Here is an 18,622-nt window from a genome sequence, read left to right as displayed (position 1 = left end):
GAAAGAAGATATCACATATATTTTTCTATAGAGATTTAGTTTTGAATTTAGAAGATTTTTAAAAAGATTCTTTTAGTATGGAAAATAATCCTCAGACTTTTGAAAGCTAACTTTCCATTTTTTAAAGTCACTACTTAGAAAATGTGTCCTTTCCTATATTAAAACAGTAATTGAATGCCTTCTGTGTAAATGATGAAATATAATGCAGCTTCTAAATTCAATTCAAACCATTTTTTTGGTATCTAAAGACTAGGAGAGGTTCTGGGAATACAAACACAAAAATCTTAGTCTTTTTCCTTGAGAAATATACATTACATTTTCCAACTATACAAAGGAATTGAGCTTGGGTAGTATGATATTTTTAACCTGGGGGCTCTATAAGGAGGTACTCTGTTTAATTTCAATGGTACAGCAGTGTTCCAGTAAGCAATGAGGTATTCCTACAACACAGCTTCCATGTTGTCACCCTAAATAATTCTCTAGTAATATAGCATGAGACAACTGCCTTATAAATTTGTGCATATTATGTGTATCTGTCCACTCTAAATTGAATAAATTCCTAATATTAAGGGATCCAATGTCTATGAAAAGTAAATGGAAACACAGAGAAATATTGACAGAGCTACATTCTATTCATAGACAGACATTTTAAAAGATAAAGATATCTTTAGTTATAAACTTGGTAAAATGCTATAAATACACTCAATCCTAGATAAAGGTCAGAGCAATTATCATGAAATTCTGGAATTCTGAGCAGCCACCGGCTATATTTACCCTAGAAATAATAAGAACTCTGCCACCAATGCAGTTTAATGGTTGAATGATTAAGAAAGTACCACATGACACACTAAATCATTGTCAGAGAAAATGGGCCACATACAATATGAACATGTTTGAAAAGTAAAGATCACTTGTACTTTTTAAAAGATGATTTGGCTAAGAAAAATAATGAAATATGTGATATAAAGATCTCATAAGCTAAATGCTAATTTAAATATTCCAAGTTTATTGCATTTAAAACATTTACTCAGCTTCATATTTTTAAAAGATTCTTGAAGTATTGATATATTATGCATATTTCATTCTACATTTATTCTAAGAGTTCTATTAAAGGAAAAACTAGGTCATTACCCTCTCTTTAAGATTCACATTGCTCCTTATTTTCAGTATTTATTTTTGAGCTATCACCTGGGATAGGAAATTCATTGATCAGTAAACCTGATTAATGAGAAATAGTGTAAAACACCTTCATACTCTTCATGTCTCATAAAAGCAGATGCAAAGCAAAATACACCATTACAGTGGAACTGGAGCAGGATGTTTTTTAATGGAGCTTTGGAAAAATTTGTGTATTGAAAATCCCAAGAATAGATTTAGGAGTCAAATGGATCATTTGAGCCTCCGTACCTGATAAAAATAACCAATTAAATATATATATATGTATATATATATATATATATATACATACATAAGTAAACTATGTAATGTTTTTAAATAAACACATAGTTTATTAATATACATATACACATATACAATGAACAGAGACATTCTCTAGAGGCCATAATATTTTAAAATGTTAGCATATTTCTCAGCTCTCTCAAGTAATAATGAAAATAGTAATCACAAAGAAACCAGTCTGAAGAAATAAATCGAGGTTTTTCATAGTGGGCTAAAAAGTGTTATACAACAGAGGAGGTAAAGTCAGCTTTGTTTTTACCTTAGTTGAATTTGGTAAGGTCTAGGAATTGTATTTTACTGCATTTATTCATTTATGAAATCACAATAATAATTAGGGGAAATGGGGATATAGGAGATAGCAAGTTGGTTTCCAAACTCATATTGGCTATGTGAGCTAGAGCTAATCATGTTCTCTTTTGGTTCTTGAGGTTACTAAGAGTACACATTTTTGAGAAAATACTGTTCTCCATTGATAGAAGCTACTCACCAGGAATTCCCTGTACCAATGAAATCACAGGTCCTAAAATTAAATTAAAATTAAATAACTACAAAAATGATAATTGCATTTACATTATGTTTTGTTCTTATAAAGAACTTATACACATATCTTCACAGTGGCCCTCTGAGTGAGGTCACCATTTTACAGATAAATTGGGATCAGAATATTAAAAGGAATTAACTGATGTGGTTTAGTAATGTAGATAAAAATGGTCACAACCGAGACTTAAAACCAGTACTCACTATGCTATTTGTATCTTGAATGACTGGTTAACTGAATAGTGAAAACCAACATCAGTATTTTTGAATGACTAAACATATGAAACCAAATGCTATTTATTCTCCAACTTTTATAATTTTTTCAAGTTTGTAAATTCTTAGCATTTTTTCACTAAACCATAGATGGTATTGTATAAAATCCAGATTGAGTTCCTGTAAATTAACTTAGAATCTCATTCCTATCCTGTAATCCTTCAAACTTTACATGAAAAAAAAAACAATTCTTATTTTCAGGAAAGATAAACAATGTGTTATAGTAGAAAAGAGGTTGGCCTTAATATCAAGGAGACCTAGGTTCAACCTCTGTCTGTCACATAATAGACTGAGAGAGTTTTCATACCTAGAATTCCATACACTGAAAAAAATCACAGATCTTAAAACCCTAGACCCCTATAAAACAAATGTCCATGAGGGAGAGAAAGTTCCTTTTTTATGCTTTTATACATTTTCTAAAGGGAAAATATGTACTTTCTTCATTGATCCAAATAATACACTCACTTCAGTTTTAATACCTGATTCAATTCAAAGGAACATAGTTTCTAATCAATTTATTACTTTACATTACAAATAAAATAACATTGGATTTATAGTGAAAGGGCCTCAGTTGGATCTATGGCTCTGCTATGGATTCATTATGTTACTTTGGGCGAGTCCTTTCCCTACTCTGGGCCTCATTTTCTCTCTCTCTAAAATAATGGAGTTGGTCCGGATGAGGCATATCTTTTTTGGCTTTAAAAATCTTACGAATAGCTGAATTTCCTAGTAAAGTCAGAGGATAAAATGAGCTCCAAGGACCTTCTCTATTCGTAATGTGGAATGTGGTAAGGGGGGCCATCTTGCATTGCTCTCCTGATATTCTCATCTATAAGTTCTAGGAGATGAAAACATTTGAACAAGGAAGAGACTACAATGACCTTTAAGTAGACAACTGCATCTCTGGTATAAGTGACTCTGCCATTCCCTAGCCCGGGGCAAGGAATGGACTAGGCTTTTTTCCCCCTAAGCAGTAGGCCTTAGATAAGGTAGATGTTCATTCTTGGTTAGTGGGCAAGTCACAGCCTCAGAGATCCCTCTAAGAAAATACTAAAATTTGCCAGTCTGAATCAGCAAAGATAGCTCCATATTGAGAGCTCCCCACTCAGATGAAACCATAGATCAAGGCAATTTATTATTATTATTATTATTATTATTATTAATGCATGTTAATGTAAATATCTACAGCAAATAGAAATAGAGATGAATGCTTTTGAATTTCTATTTTTGTTAACCCTCCATCCAAATCCACATTACATTTCTATAAAACTACAATTGAAAATCAAAGAATTAGAAAACATTATCAAGTATCCAAGGAGTTTGGAAGGACTCGTAAAATCAAGGAAATTTTAGAATATAAAACTATTTTCCCTTTGTGAACTGCTCAGAAACATCAAGTAGATGGTGTTAAACCATATGTAGCTACTGGAATAATATGAGCTTTTGACTTTCTGCCAAGATGTAGAGACCAGTTGCATAAGCATGTGTATTGGATTAAATCTCAGATCTACACTCAGTGCATGGCAAAGTTTTCCTTTTCTTAGCCTTCCAAACGGACCTTTATTGAAGTCTTTCTTTATCATTCTTGCCTCTGTCTTCTCATAAATTTGATATAGTGGGTTTCTTATGTTTTGCCGTGTCTTTTCTTTTGCACTTTAAAACACAAATGTTTTTCTCTTTCACTATTTACCTCCTTTAGTTATCACTCCTGTTTTATATCTCCATTGCCAATCAAATCTATTTTCCCATTTTTGCTGTTGAATGGATTTCCTCTGCTTGACAAGCAGAACACAGTGTAGCTAAGTGACAAGATTTTGCCATTCACAAAAACATCAACAGGAAACATCGGTGCACATTCCTCCGTGTATCAGGTCCTTGGCTACGGTTCAGAGTAACATCTTCCTGAGGTTGCTCCCTATACGATGTTGCAAATGTTAATGACTTCACCTCTGTGCTTTTAAAGTATTCACAATCACCTCTACCATCGTTTAATTAGGTTTTCATCTAAGATGAACAGTGATGCACCTCTTCATATTATCTCCCTGGGGCCTAATGGCCCTGATGATTCTTTCAGACAGCTGTAGCCTCACAATTTATTTTTTGGCGACATCCTTTTTGTGGGAATGTATATTGGGCATTTGGGCAATGCCAGCTTGCAAAGGGCTGGTGGCAGATGGAAAGAAATCTGCCCAGTATGCCTTCACCTCTACATGAGCAGAAAGTCATCAATTTCCTCCATTAAGGAGTTGTCACTCAGCCCACCCAGCTGGAAGACCATTTTTGATAGCCAGGCTGGCTGGTGGTAGACGATTCAGATACAAAGTGCACTTTAAAAGGAAGCTAAAACATCATTTGTAGGAAAATTGAAAATGCATGGCTTCAACCACAGCCAATTTTTTAATGACTGTAATATTTTAAGTGATTATTTTTGCCACTTCAGATTGCTCCTTAGAGAGGAGAGGTTTTTTAATTAAAATCTAGGCAATGCAAACAGATGAGATATGAGGAGGAGAGGAAAGAGAAATAGGATGAATAAAATTAATTAAGGCGGCATTGTCAGCAGAGCCATAAATTAGACTGTGTCTTGCTGGGAAAGAAATATATTGGTATAGGAATTTCTAAATTCTAAGTGAGACACGTGATTGATTGATCTGATATCAACTGAGTCACAGCCTACATACCATCCTGTTTCCTCTGCGTCCGACTCTGCCACAGTAATCTTTGTGGGTCGGTTTTAAGATTTCAGCTCAGAGATTACAGGATGACCCAGAAGGGAACAGATTTTAGACTACTACAATTCAGAGGGGGAACAGAAAGCTTTCTCTCAGAAGGCAAACTAAATTTCTATCATTTTCCACACATTCGATTTTTAGGTAATTTAATGCCAGTTAAAAAAAGCCCCCAAACTTGGCTAAGTATAAAGTCCAGGTGCAAAAAAGGACCACGGTGCACTTTTGCCTATTCAAAACAATAGATGCAGTAATAGTGAATGGATTTCAGATTGCTGAAAAGGTATGTTTTGTCTCATTGTTTTCTGTGATCATTAGGGGCTTGCATTTTAAATGCTCTGACTATGAATCATAGCAATTCAATTTATGGTTTATTTTGTGACAAGTGTATAATTATTTGGCAATAGTTACTACAACTACAGAACAAAATAGCTATGGTGACAGACTTGAGTTAGAATAATGAGGGGGAAATAACAATGTAAGATTCCATAAGGTGATTAATAATCTCAACTTGGCTTTCAAACCATCTTTTCCTACTGGTCTCATTGAGGACACTAGGCAAGACATTATTTTGAAGAATAATGTCACTGAGTTTTTAACAGTCATGTTGAATAATCTATACTCCTTTAGTTTACAACTAAAGTTCACTTAGTAAGCATTAAAAATAACTCCAGCTGGTAATTAAATGTATCTGCTTTCTTCAGGGGGCAAAAAGAGGGAAATGAATTAACCCAGGGGATTTATTTGGAAGTTATTTTCTTGGCTTTTAATAAAAAATTACTCATTTTCCATATTCTATAGTCTATTCTTAACATGGAAATTGGGCTATCTTCCATTTTTTGCTAATGCTATTTCATGTTAATTATAGAACAAATTCACCACATGGAGAAACATAATATCATGAAGGCCCATCTCTCTTTGTGCAAAATGTACCTTTCATCCCCAAAGCACTTTATTAGCTTAACAAATTAGAGCCCAGTTGTTTTATCCTACACTAATATGCAGCCACCTCTGGGGAGGAACATGACAGTTGTAGTGATGATAACCATAGTGAGAAGAATTCCACCAAGCAGAGGGAATCTAAGTAGACAGAATGCAATTGCCCAAGCTGGAATTTGTCCAGGGGACCACGTTTAACATTCCTCTTCTTAATGGAAAATGACATGGGAACTTAAAGAAGAACACACGTCTTATTGAAATTGGGTTTACTTTCAAAAAATGAAAGGACAGCAGAGATATTCCTTACTTTACAAAATAAATGTGTTCTGGCAAGATGATCTATAAAGTGGGCCTTATTTCCCATTGTTTTTCACTCTATAATATGAAGTACTTTCTGAAAGAAAATAAAAGTTCCCAGTGGATTAAGATAAAAGCTTGTGCATAGATTCAGTGTCAGTTAGTGGTGGTGATCTGCCTGAGAATATATATTTGCTATTGCAATAAATAAGCATCATATACAAAGGGTAGCATATCATGGATAGAGGACTAGCCTCAAAACCAAGACTTGGGTTCTGGTCTTGATTCAGATATGTAGTGACTATGTAACCCTGGATGAATCATTTCATTTCTTCAATGCTCTAGATAACAAAGTTTGAACTTTGTTCTTCTCCTTTCTCTTTATCATTTCAAGTTTAAGGAATACCTCAAAGCTACATTTTCAAATTTCCTCAGTAGGTGACCGTGTTATTTAAGATGTGTGAAGGAAGTTCTGGAACTGCGTTTTCCTCTACAGGGAACTTTAGTTATTGAATCCAGCAAAGCCAATATCACCTTGATCAATAAAACCAGACTCAGCTTCCCCTGTTAAAAGTTTTCTTTCTCTTAGTATCTATCAGAAGTTGAGCCCATTCCTGTCATTTGTGAATAGAAAGACACTAGGTGGGATAAGATGTTGGTTTTCTATTAGAATTTATTTAGGGAAAAGTAGAGAGAGAGAGAGAGAGAGAGAGAGAGAGAGAGAGAGAGAGAGAGAAGGAGACAGAGACAGAGACAGAGAGAGATCTTAAGAAGTTGTAATATCTTTCCAAGATACAGCTTTCATTCAAATCAATAGGTAAACATTGCTTAAGTACCTACTAGATGCCAGACACTGTACGAGCAATAGCTATAGAAAATGAGGCAAAAGCTAGTTGCTGCTCTCAAAGAGTTAATATAATGGGAGAGACAGTTTGCAAAGAAATATACACATAGCAATCTCTCTCTCTCCATCTCTGATCAATTATAAATAATTAATAGAGGGAAAGCAGTGGAATGAAAAAGGGTTGTGGATGGCTATCTGTAGAAAGCAAGATCTAAGCTGGGACTGAAAGGGAGCTTGGGAGGCCAGTAGTCTAAGTAGAGAGAGAGCATCTCAGGCAGGAAGGACAGCCAGAGGGAACAAATTCTCAGAGTTAAGAGATGAAGTCTCTTGTCTGAGGAACAACCAGGAGGCCAGTATCAGTGAACTGAAGACTGTGTGTTCGTGAGTAAGTATAAGGAGATTAGAATGGTAGGAAGAGATTAAGTTATGAGGGATTTTGGATACCAATTAGAGAATTTTTATTTGTTCTTGGAGGCAACAGAAGTCAATGGAATTTATTGAATAGGCGGGGAAGGTGGGGGTAGTTTGACTTCATTGGACCTAGGTAAATCACTTCATTGGTTGTGGAGTGGAGTGGAGAAAGACTTGAGGCAGGCAGACTCACCAGCTGGCTACTGCAGGAATCAAAGGATCAGGTAATGAGGGTCTTTACCAGAATGAGAGCAGTGTTGGATAAGAGAAGGGGGCATTTTTGAGAAATGTTGCAAATGTGAAGTTAGAAGGCCTTGGCAACATTATTTTTTTGCTTTTTTTAAACCCTTAACTTCCGTGTATTGGTTCCTAGGTGGAAGAGTGGCAAAGGTGGGCAATGGGGGTCAAGTGACTTGCCCAGGGTCACACAGCTGGGAAGTGTCTGAGGCCAGATTTGATCCTAGGACCTCCCGTCTCTAGGCCTGACTCTCAATCCACTGAGCTACCCAGCTGCCCCTTGGCAACATTTTTGATATGAGGGGTGAGAGATAATGAAGAATCCAGCATGGCTCCTGTGTTATGTGCCTGAGGGATTGGGAAGATCATATTTTCCTCCAAAGTAATGGGAAAGGTAAGACATGGGGAAGAAGATGAATTCTGTTTTGACATATTCAATTTATCTACTGTACATCCAGTTCAAGATTTCTGAAAGGCAATGGAAGCTGCAAGATTAGAGGTCACTAGAGAGATTGGGGCATGATGGGTAGATTAGAAAATCAACAGGACAGAAACGGTAACTAAATCCATGGGAGCTAATGAAATCACCAAGTGAAGCAATATAGAAGTAGAGGAGAAGAGATATAAGCAAAGTTTGCTATGAAGCACATTTCTTTTCAGTGAATCCTATTTTCCCAATAATTTTCATTAAAAACATTGCAGATAACTTCCAATGAAGAAGAAGATTATTTAGAATGGTGAATTTTTGGATATAATAAAGTTGGTTAACAATTTTTTATAAAAAACCAGTAAGAAAAAAAAGTCATTTTTTGGACATTAGACCATATTAAAGGTTAGGTAGATAATTTAACAATAGTTAATTGCTGTTTTATTCCATTATTGCATAAATTCCATAAATTGCTGTTTTATGGAAACTGTTTTAGTATGTACTTTTAAAAGTGAAGTAGTAAAGGTTTTGGACTTCAGATGGCCTGAGTTCAAATCCTGTTTTTGCCACTTGCTATTTCTATGATATTAAGCAAAGTCCTCAACTTCTCTGGATCTCCGTTTCCTTAGCTATAAAATAAAATTTTGGAGAAATTTGCAAATGTGAATTCAGCAGGCCTTGTCAACATTTTGGATATGGTGGGAGGTGGTAAATAATGAAGAATCCAGGATGGCTCTACTGGATCAGACTACTAGCCCTTGACATTTTTTATGGCCCTATGTCTCTGAATCTGTCATCCTACAAAACTTACTTAGAATCACAGAATCTCAGATTTGGTGTGGATTTCTAAGGATATTTGGTGAACTGAACCTGAATAGGACTACCACCCAAAACTTTCTTGACAAGTGATTGTGCAAGATGTGTTTGAAGACTTCTTAGCTAGTAGAGGAGGAATGGCATTTACTTCTTAACATAATTTTTTTGGGGTTGAGTTCTAATTTTTAGAAGTTTTTTCTTTGAGTTCTGCCCTCTGGGGTTTTAGCAGTATAAATTCATTCTGACTTCTGTATGAAAACTATCAAACATATGAAGGTATTAATTTTTGCTCATGTTGTTCATCATATCAATATTTTAATGGTCTCAAGGACCTTTAACATCTTGGTCAACTTCCTCTGGACAAGAATATCAATATTCTTTCTAAAATGTGGTGCCAAGAAATAAACATAATACAGTTGTCCCTCGCTATATCACAGTTCACTTATTTTGGCTTCACTGTATTATGGACTTAAAAAAATCTAATTCTATATCACAGAGTTTTTGCTATATCTTGGATTTTGCAGTTAAATACCATATTTTACACAATGGAAATGCCTCTATTGCTTGTGTAAGTTCGCTAAGATGAGATTGTACATAGCACGTTATTGACTGAATTAAAGGCGACCAACCACAGGGCTGTGTCCTGTATCATGGGCTCTGACTGGCTCAACGTTTACATGAGTGTGGGAAAGATTTATAGGAGAGTGGGAAGAGTTTATAATGCCTTAAAATATATAAAAATAATAAATATATTGTCACAACTTGGTGGATTTTCACCTATTGCAGGGATCTCTGGAATGTAACTCCTACAATAGGTGAAGGATCACTGTACTCTAGATGGCAAAGGATGGCAGAATGATCACCCCCCTAATCCTGGACACTCTGCCTCTCATTACAATCTAGGAGTCTTTTGGAGTTTGTTTGTATTTGCATTTTTGGCTGCCATGCTGTCCTTTTGCTTATCTGTGTTACCAGAAAGGTAACAATTCTTAAAGTCTCCATGATTTGGTTTCCTGTTTCATTAGTCTCAGATTTCTTTAATGATCTTAAATTTTCATTCAAAGTATAGCTTTCACAAATTTTCTTGAACTTAATGATCTTTTATATTATATCCCATCTACTTCTCCTGACCTTTCTCTCCCAGTAACATATTCAGTTTGTTCCAGCATATTTGGGAGGTAACAGGAGCAGGGGTTCTTAAACATGGGTCTATGAACATATTTTTAAAATGTATAGTTTGATAATTGTATTTCAAGCTAACTGGTTTCTTTCGAAATACTATATATTTCATTTTATGCATTTGAAAACATTATTCTGAGAAGGGGTCCTTAGTTGGCCTTCATCAAATTGTCAAAGGGATCCACAATATAAAAATAGTTAAGCATCCACGGAATAGAAAATATGATGGAAAGCTTCGGTTCTTGCTGGGATGGGAAGAATTCTTCCTATATTCACCATGGTACATGTTTGGTAACTGCTTAATATCCACTAAGAGTCAAAATTTGGGCCCAGTTTCTTTTTTGCTGGCTTGTGAGGCAATAGCACCATAGTAAAAAGAGCAATAGAATTGGATTATGAGAACCTGGGTTCAAAGCTTAACTCTGCTATTTCCTACCTGTTTGAATATGAGAAAAAATAACTTAGAGTCTCTGAGCCTAATTACTTCATCTATGAAATATGGATGATAAAAACTACAAATTCTACATCATAGGGTTATCGTATGGGTCCATTAAGGTAATGCATCTTATAAACAGAAGTAATTAAATGAATTAAGCTATAACCATGATAATTTTTATCTTCATTAGGGGCCTTGATGTTTGTTAGACCAAGACAAAAAACTGATTATTATTGGTTATTTAGCCATAACGCACAAAGAAAAGTAGTAGACATGTGGAACTGAGACAAAATGAGGATGAGAAACTTTCAAATTTCATAAACTCAGGAAGTCTTATTTCTTAAAGAATTTGTAACTTACTCATTTAGTGCCTGAAGCTTAGAACTATGTTGAAGGCATTTCTATTAAATGAGATATACATATAGCAGTACCCATTCTAAAAGCCATATGTCAATCATAGGATATCCAGTTTGTACTTTCAATCTATTTCTCCAGGTGAATTAATATACATGAGCGGAGTGAAAAACTGGTGAATGCACCAGTTGTTTTTTTTCATCATGGTGTTTATGTAACCACACAGGAAAAGAAGGTAGAAGGACCAGCAGATGCAGAAACAGCAATCAAAACATGTCAGAATCCTTTTTAAAATGTAGTATTGCATCCATCTCTTAGTGATCTGCATTTAATCTCTGGGTCAATTCCAGAACCTGACAGAAGTCAATGATTTATACTTCTGAGTGCTAGGTATAAATGAAATAACAGGGTAAATAAAAAAATTGTTCATGGTGATCAAGACTGTCTCCTTCCTGTCTCCTTCCCTTTTTCTCTTTTGTTCTTTCTTTCTCTTTCCTTCAAATGTCTATTGTATATGTGTCTATATCTATATTTATCTATCTATCTATATGTATATATGGTCCATCTATCCATTCATCTACAGGTAGTGTGCTCTCATATATTATCTCTTTTGTTCTGTCTCTCTCTCATTGCATCTCTCTCTCTCTCTCTCTCTCTCTCTCTCTCTCTCTCTCACACACACACACACACACACACACACACACACACACACACACTCCAGTGATGCACCCATCCAGAAGAAAAATTTGTGCTATCACCAAGGATGAAACAAATTTGAAAACTGAAGCATGTGTTTGATAAATATGTAGTACATAGTTGACAGCTGATCCATTTAAAGAATCTGCCACCATCTGTTTCACATAAGGTATCATTAAAAGAAGAGAAAGAGAGAGGCAAAGCACTTAGAGTTCACTTACAAGGCATTGATCTCTGGGTTGTATTTTGGGTGTCTTGACATTTCTTGTAGTTTCTTTTCATTTATACTTAACTCTGGTAGATGACAGCATAAAGGCTAACTATATCTTCTTGAACTTGTTTTTGATAATTTCCTTGCTTGAAATCAAGGAGATTCTAATAATCTAGGTTGCTTCTAGGAATGTTCAACTTAAGTCTTTGGCAACCTTTTTTCAAATGTTTTAACAATTGAGGCAAATGGAGTACCAGACAGTGGAGGTCTTTAAGCAAGGAAATGTTTGCATTATGCTCTTAGAGTAGGGAGTTGAGATGGGCCACAGCACAATCTGAGGAATTTCCTGACTTTGAAGATCTGTGGTCTTTTTAGGGTATTACCCAGCCTCTCATTCCCCAAGCAACTGCTTTCTGAAAATAAAGTATTCTGGCTGATTATAGCTATTATTAGACCAGAAACAACTAGCTAATCTCCTGGCATAACCTAGCATCACCTCCCATCTTGCCCCTGGGTTACAGCTACACTGTTTTCCATGTTGTGCTAACAGCTATTTAGTACTTTCATATGAAACATATACACTATGATAGAAGTTAGATTCTATACTGTTAAATAAAAGTATTATAATGAAAGTAGTATAAACTTTTACTCTTACAATAGAATCCACTTCAAATTGGACACTAAGTTATATGGGTGACAGAGCTTAAAAGAAAACTGAGTAGCTAATCCTTAACACTGAAAATATAAGGACCAATAAATAAATAAATAAGTGTGTTTGAAAAAAAAAAGGAGCATTTATTACTCTCAATGCCTTCTTACTTGGATCAAATGCCTACCATTCCCAAATAAAAACACAAAAGACACAGTATCCTATAGATTTTCACTGGTTGCTTCTATCCTCATGATATATATATATATATATATATTTCAAATTAATTACTAAATATCCATAAGATTATAATGTTTTTCTCTTATCACATGCTGTGGATGCATAGAAGTGATCACATAAATGCCTTAAACTAATTATTCAATTTGATCTTGTGCTATTTTGGTTGGGATAAATAAAAAGTAACATAAAATTAACTGAATATCTAAAGAGAAATAGGAATAAGCATCTACCAAGATGTGTGTGCATGGATTCTTCTACTTTCCTTTTATGCTTTCCTATTTGACTTTCCTCCCTTCAGCTTTCTACATTAAAATTGTGCAGCCAGGCAGATTACATATGCCTCTATTTTTATGGGTAACAGTTAATTTCATAAAATCACTCATGTCAATAATAGTGATTATTAACTATCACTATTACAATAATGTCATCAAACTGCTAAAGAAAAGCATTTTCTTAGCTTGAATAGAAGTTAATACCTAACCTCTTAACTTCCCTCTAGGAAGGAAATACTTGAATACAATAGAACAAGTTTCTATTTATTTGACTGTGGGATCATTTTTATGATGTATAAATTCATGAAGCACTAGCCAAGTGATGGACTGCATATACCTTGTCTGAGAACCAGCTTAAACAAAGTCTTCACCAGTTCAACCACTGATGGAGATTTCTTTTAGCCAGAGTAATTCACAAAGACCATCTATCAAGGTGCAGAGGGATTGGCATGTGTATTTAATGGAGGGAGTTCCCACAAAATTACAGATCCTTGAAGCTGAGATAATATTAAAGCAATCCATATTTTTTACAGTTCATTTTCTATCTTTTTTATATGAGTATAAAATCTATGAGTCGTGAGCAGCTTTAGAGGTGATGTGACATAATTTCCAAGTCAAGCATAAACCTCCCCTTCAATCTTCGGCTTCCTTCTAATTGGAAGTGTTCTCCTGGAGGCACAGTCCTGGGTTCTCTTCTCATTTTCTGCTCACTCTTTTATTAATTATCTTGCTTCTTTTGTACTTATGACTCCCACATCTATATTACTGTCCTGAAATTCTCATTTTTCTACCTAGATTCTAAATTCCTCATGGTAAGGGGATCACATCTGCTAGCACAGAGGTGGTTCTCACACACAGAGCCAGAATGCTGTTCACAAATACCTGAGTGCAGTCTGAACCAGGTTAAAATATAATTGGGAAATATTTAACAAAATAACTTATTTTCTAACATAGATAATGCTAATATGTGACTTTTTTCTGAGTTGGTATACAGTCCACAGGGATCTTCTAGATGGCCTAAGGGCTCCTGTTTCTATTTCAGTTTGTCATCACTCGTCTAGAATTATCGAATTCTCAACCACTAGGACTGGAAGAAATTTTAGAGATTAGAAGTCAATTCCTTTCATTTTGGAGAGGAACTACCAGGGGCCCGCATCAGTGAAGTGATTTCCAGGGGCTAGTTTGTGGCAAAACCATAATTAGACCTTAAATATTTTTATTTTTATTATGCATTATATTCCACTGCAACCATGTTATAACTTCCTTTTGTAATTCCCATAGTGCCTGCCTAACAAATACTTGTTGACTTCATATGGTAAAAAAAGATATGTCATGAAAATTCATGTTGAAAAGATTTCAATATCTCCCATCTTCAATCAAAATATGAATAAATCAAAAGTTGGATAAATAGCAATAAACTGGTACATAATTAACTTTGAAAAGAAAAAAAAACCTTGCTCTTACAGTTTGAGATTAAGGAAAGTGATCAGTTTTTCATTAGCTGTCCAAAAGAATGAAACATGCACATTTTAGATCATGAGACTAAAAGATTGTAAAAATTAAAAAATTATTTAAATGATAGTATTCCTAATGACTGGGAATAAATTATTTGAATAAATGATCATAACTATCAATTTACAAAGGAAAAGGTGGCCCAAAATGAAGAGAAAAAATAGACATCATATTATGTAATTTTTACCACCAGGTGGTAAAGGATGTCTTTACTAAATAAATTATACGAAATACAAACTATAGTTTTTTCCTAGAAAAAAATTGAAATCAATCAGATGAAGACATCTTCTTATCTAGCCAGTGAGACAGGAAGAGGGAAAGAAACTGTACTGTGATTTTGTTGGTCTACTCTAGGGAATTCTCAGGTGAGGAAACTTTTTTTCAGGGCAAGACATTACATCTTTAATTTGTATCCTTTCCAAAGTCAATGAAATAGTCAAATGAGCTTAAGTGAAAAATGATTTAAGGTAACGATTCCAGAAACCCTCCAGCTCCCCAGGATTGATCTAGTCCAATGTTATCATTTTAGAGGTAACGACACTGATGCCTGCAGAGGTTTGAGTGTTGTACTCAGTATTACGAGGATAAAAAGGAGGTAAGCAGCAGTGGTGGGACACGGGCCAAGTCTTCTGTCATTGAACAAGTTACGTGCATTTTAAAATGGAACCATTAGACTTTGGGAAAAATTCTTGCCAGCCAGCCAAGTTGAGGGCTGGTATTTTAGTCAACTTTAGTGCAACCCATTTTGTTGTGTAAACTAGGGTTAACTTGTTAAATTTACAGCCATGAAAATGATAAGTTGGAAAATGCATATAATACTCCAAAGTCTAATCTACAAAGTTGCAATTTAATTTAAATATCATTACTGAAGCAAAATCACACTTGATGCATTTTTATCATGTACTGTTCTGAAGTACATGCATTAAAGAACAGAATATCTAATTAGATTAGTATAATAGCTTGTAAAATGAGGCAGAAAACATATATTTTTGCCGCAAGGAGTACTTCTGTTATAACTGAGACCAAATGATAGGCATGCCGTTATGGGAAAAGGATGCAAATCCAAGACCCCTAGGGATTACATGTGTTTCCTCTGTCTATTTGCCAATGATGAAAAGTAACATCAGAAATCCCTCTTTTGTCAAGTAGCAATGTGATTATGACAAGTAACTCAATAATCAAAGGTACTTTTTAGTATCAACACAGAAAGAATCCAATTTTTTAAAGAGGTCGCTAATCAGCTAATCAGAAAAAGTTTTCAGTTTGTTGTTTAAACAAGCTATTCTCCATTTATTCTGGAGTTTCTTTTGTTGAATTTAGGACTTTCTTATTGGGACTTTTCAATCCAATTCTGTGCTTGCCCTTTCCTACCCTTATTCTGTGAATCCTATTTCTAGTTATAGTCACAAAGTCCAAGATTCTTGTTCCAAAAGCTGAATGGGTACATAGTTTTTTGGAAAAAAGGAGTTATAATAACACCAATAACACTTGAGGTGCATGTTGTTTTTTTTCATAGTCTCATAACCTGCTTTACTACAAAAATTGTACTTGGATAAAGAATGGTTTACTTGGTTATCAAATTCCATTTCTTTAGATGAAAAGTGAGGAAAAATGGATTAAAAATATTATGTTGTAAAAGATGCCTGCATACAGAGAACATGCAATCCATTTGGAAATCTTGAATTTTCTTTGATTGAGTTACATGAAAAACATTTTCCCTCCTGATATAGATATTATTTCTTTCTACCTTTTCTTGTTATTGTATAAGATTTTATCTCCTTGAGGTTTTATTCCATAATTTACTTTAGACCCAAAGAAATCTTACTTAAAATGTGATTAATATTTCCCAATGTTTTACATGGATAAATATTTTAATACCTGTATTTTGTGAATTTAAGATTAATGGCTAATGACCTCTATTTTTATCCTTATATTAAAGGCAAAGAAGAAGTAATTCTCTTCTCCAAGACAACGGTGATTGTGGGGAAGGAGAATTAGTTCATCTCAGTTTCGTGAATTACTTCTTTTGGAGGAAGAAAAACAAACAAACCTTAACTGTAGCTCCTGGGAAGAAAAGCCAGTTGCCAGTGTCCACTGGATCCAGATTATCTTCTAAGATAATTTGTCTATGAGCTGAATTGATGATCAAAATGTTGTCTAAAGCCCAGCAGGCTTCATACATATCACCTGCGTGAATGTACTCCTGTTTCCACTGAAACTGAACATTCTCTCCTTTGGCATCTTCAGGAAGGTAGAGGATATGGATGATGGTGCTGATATTTGATGGAGCTCTGCAAAATATCATGAATTTGTGAATGAGACACCTCAAGGAGGTTTGGTCACATCAACATGTTATTGCCCTTAGTTAATCAAGGGTGGTCAATACTGGAAAATATAAAATGCTTAGAAACTTAACTATAAAACACCACACAAATTGAACCTATTAGTATAATTGTTGTTAAAAATAATACAAATTTTAAGAAGCCTACACCTATTCGGCTCCTAACATGAGCTGTACAAATTATGATTGTTCCAAAAAAATGAGTACAGATGTAATGAGAAATGTTACTTCCTCAAATTCTGTAATAGTCAAAGAATATGTGAATGTCAATCATATTCCAGCATCTCATAGAGTGTCTTCTTATGAATGAGTGCTTAACATTTGTTTAATGATAAAAAAGTTAAAGCACACACTAAGTTAATTTATTAATTTCTAATTTTATTTTGAAAATAAGCAAAAGAGAATTCACCAGGAAATATATTTCCCATTTATACTTTAGATAATATTATCTACTTTGGGGAATCATATAACTTTTTTATGCTTAGAATATAAAAATTGTAATTAGAAGGTTTAAAAAGTTAAACTCTTCACTTGTATTTCTTTATTATTTTAGAGTAAACCAATTTTTGACATTTTATAATTTAACATAATTTTTACATTACATCTCTTAAAGCCAAGACTTTTCCATATTACAAAATATTTTTATTGAATATTTTATTCTCCTAAGCTAGTAACCTGCCATACTGAAAATTGTAGTTTTAGTCAAGATTAAAAGTGGTGCTAAAATGCAAACTAGTGATACTTTTAGCTCACGATAAATCAGTCATGAAAAAGACCAGGACACACTCATATTTTTTACCCTTCAATGAAGCATACATATTGGTAAAACTGTCAGTGATGGTTATAGAGGGTTTATCTTTTTATTTATTATAATCAATTTGTTTTAAATAGTTATATTTTTTCTATCATCAGAATTAAAACAGATAAAACAAACATTGATTTAAAGTAATAAATAAAATAGCTATCCAGTTCAGACAAAGAAGGTAATAAAATTTTGTTTTAATAATTATTGTAGCTTGATTTATGACTTAGTAACTCAAAATTCAACTGATTTACAAGCAGGTGATTTTTAACATCGTAATTATTGGTACGGTTATAGCATTATAGAAAGAAAAAATACTTAGTCTTCAATGTAAATTATAATCATAAATATAACATCATGACAAAAATTTTTACCCAGTTAATTTGTCTAAATTATAACATATAAAATTAAGAAAGAAAAACAATCTGTGATGATGTAAGCACAATTATGCACTTAATTGATTAATACATGCTTTTGGATTGAAATTTTCTCAGTTAGAGATATATGTGGAAATAATTAGCGCATGCTCTTTATTCTTAATACCTACTAGAAATGAGAAAAAATAAGAATATGGTAAGCATGTCAGAACTCAGATTGTATTAGAAGCACATTAATTTTATTTTATCCTGTTATAAAGGGAAAAATAATACTAAAATTATGAATTACAGCCACTCTTCTCTGGCTAGAATAAAGACTCACATAAATACAAAGAATGGGAAAATGCCACTGGAAACTTTGGACAAATTTGCTTGTGGCTAAAGACTAGTAGCTTACATTAAGAACCTGATAATTATTTTGTCTTGATGGCATAAATGACGGTTATTTCAGCATGGCAACTGAGGTAAAACAAATGCTGTTTTATCAATGAAACAATGACCAAAATGGATAAGAAATGTTTTCTTTGCTTTATATTGGTTAGAAATGTAATAACAGCAAAAAAAAATTTAGATTTGAAAAAATTA

The 18,622-nt window shown here is 34.0% G+C and overlaps 1 protein-coding gene across 2 annotated transcripts in view; it reads right to left on the bottom strand.

Moving 5' to 3' along the window:
• Positions 1–18,622, bottom strand: part of RELN (reelin) — a 545,649-nt gene that overhangs the window by 235,907 nt on the left and 291,120 nt on the right. For both annotated transcript variants that reach the window (XM_044679411.1, XM_044679410.1), the window contains exon 10: positions 16,568–16,808. In XM_044679411.1, coding sequence (XP_044535346.1) covers positions 16,568–16,808 — 241 coding nt within the window. The remainder of the gene's footprint in view (positions 1–16,567; positions 16,809–18,622) is intronic.

This window comes from Gracilinanus agilis, chromosome 5, assembly GCF_016433145.1.
Source record: "Gracilinanus agilis isolate LMUSP501 chromosome 5, AgileGrace, whole genome shotgun sequence".
NCBI classification, from domain to species: Eukaryota; Metazoa; Chordata; class Mammalia; order Didelphimorphia; family Didelphidae; genus Gracilinanus; species Gracilinanus agilis.
Note: the sequence above shows the minus strand (reverse complement) of the source record. Positions and strands in the feature narration are given on the sequence as shown.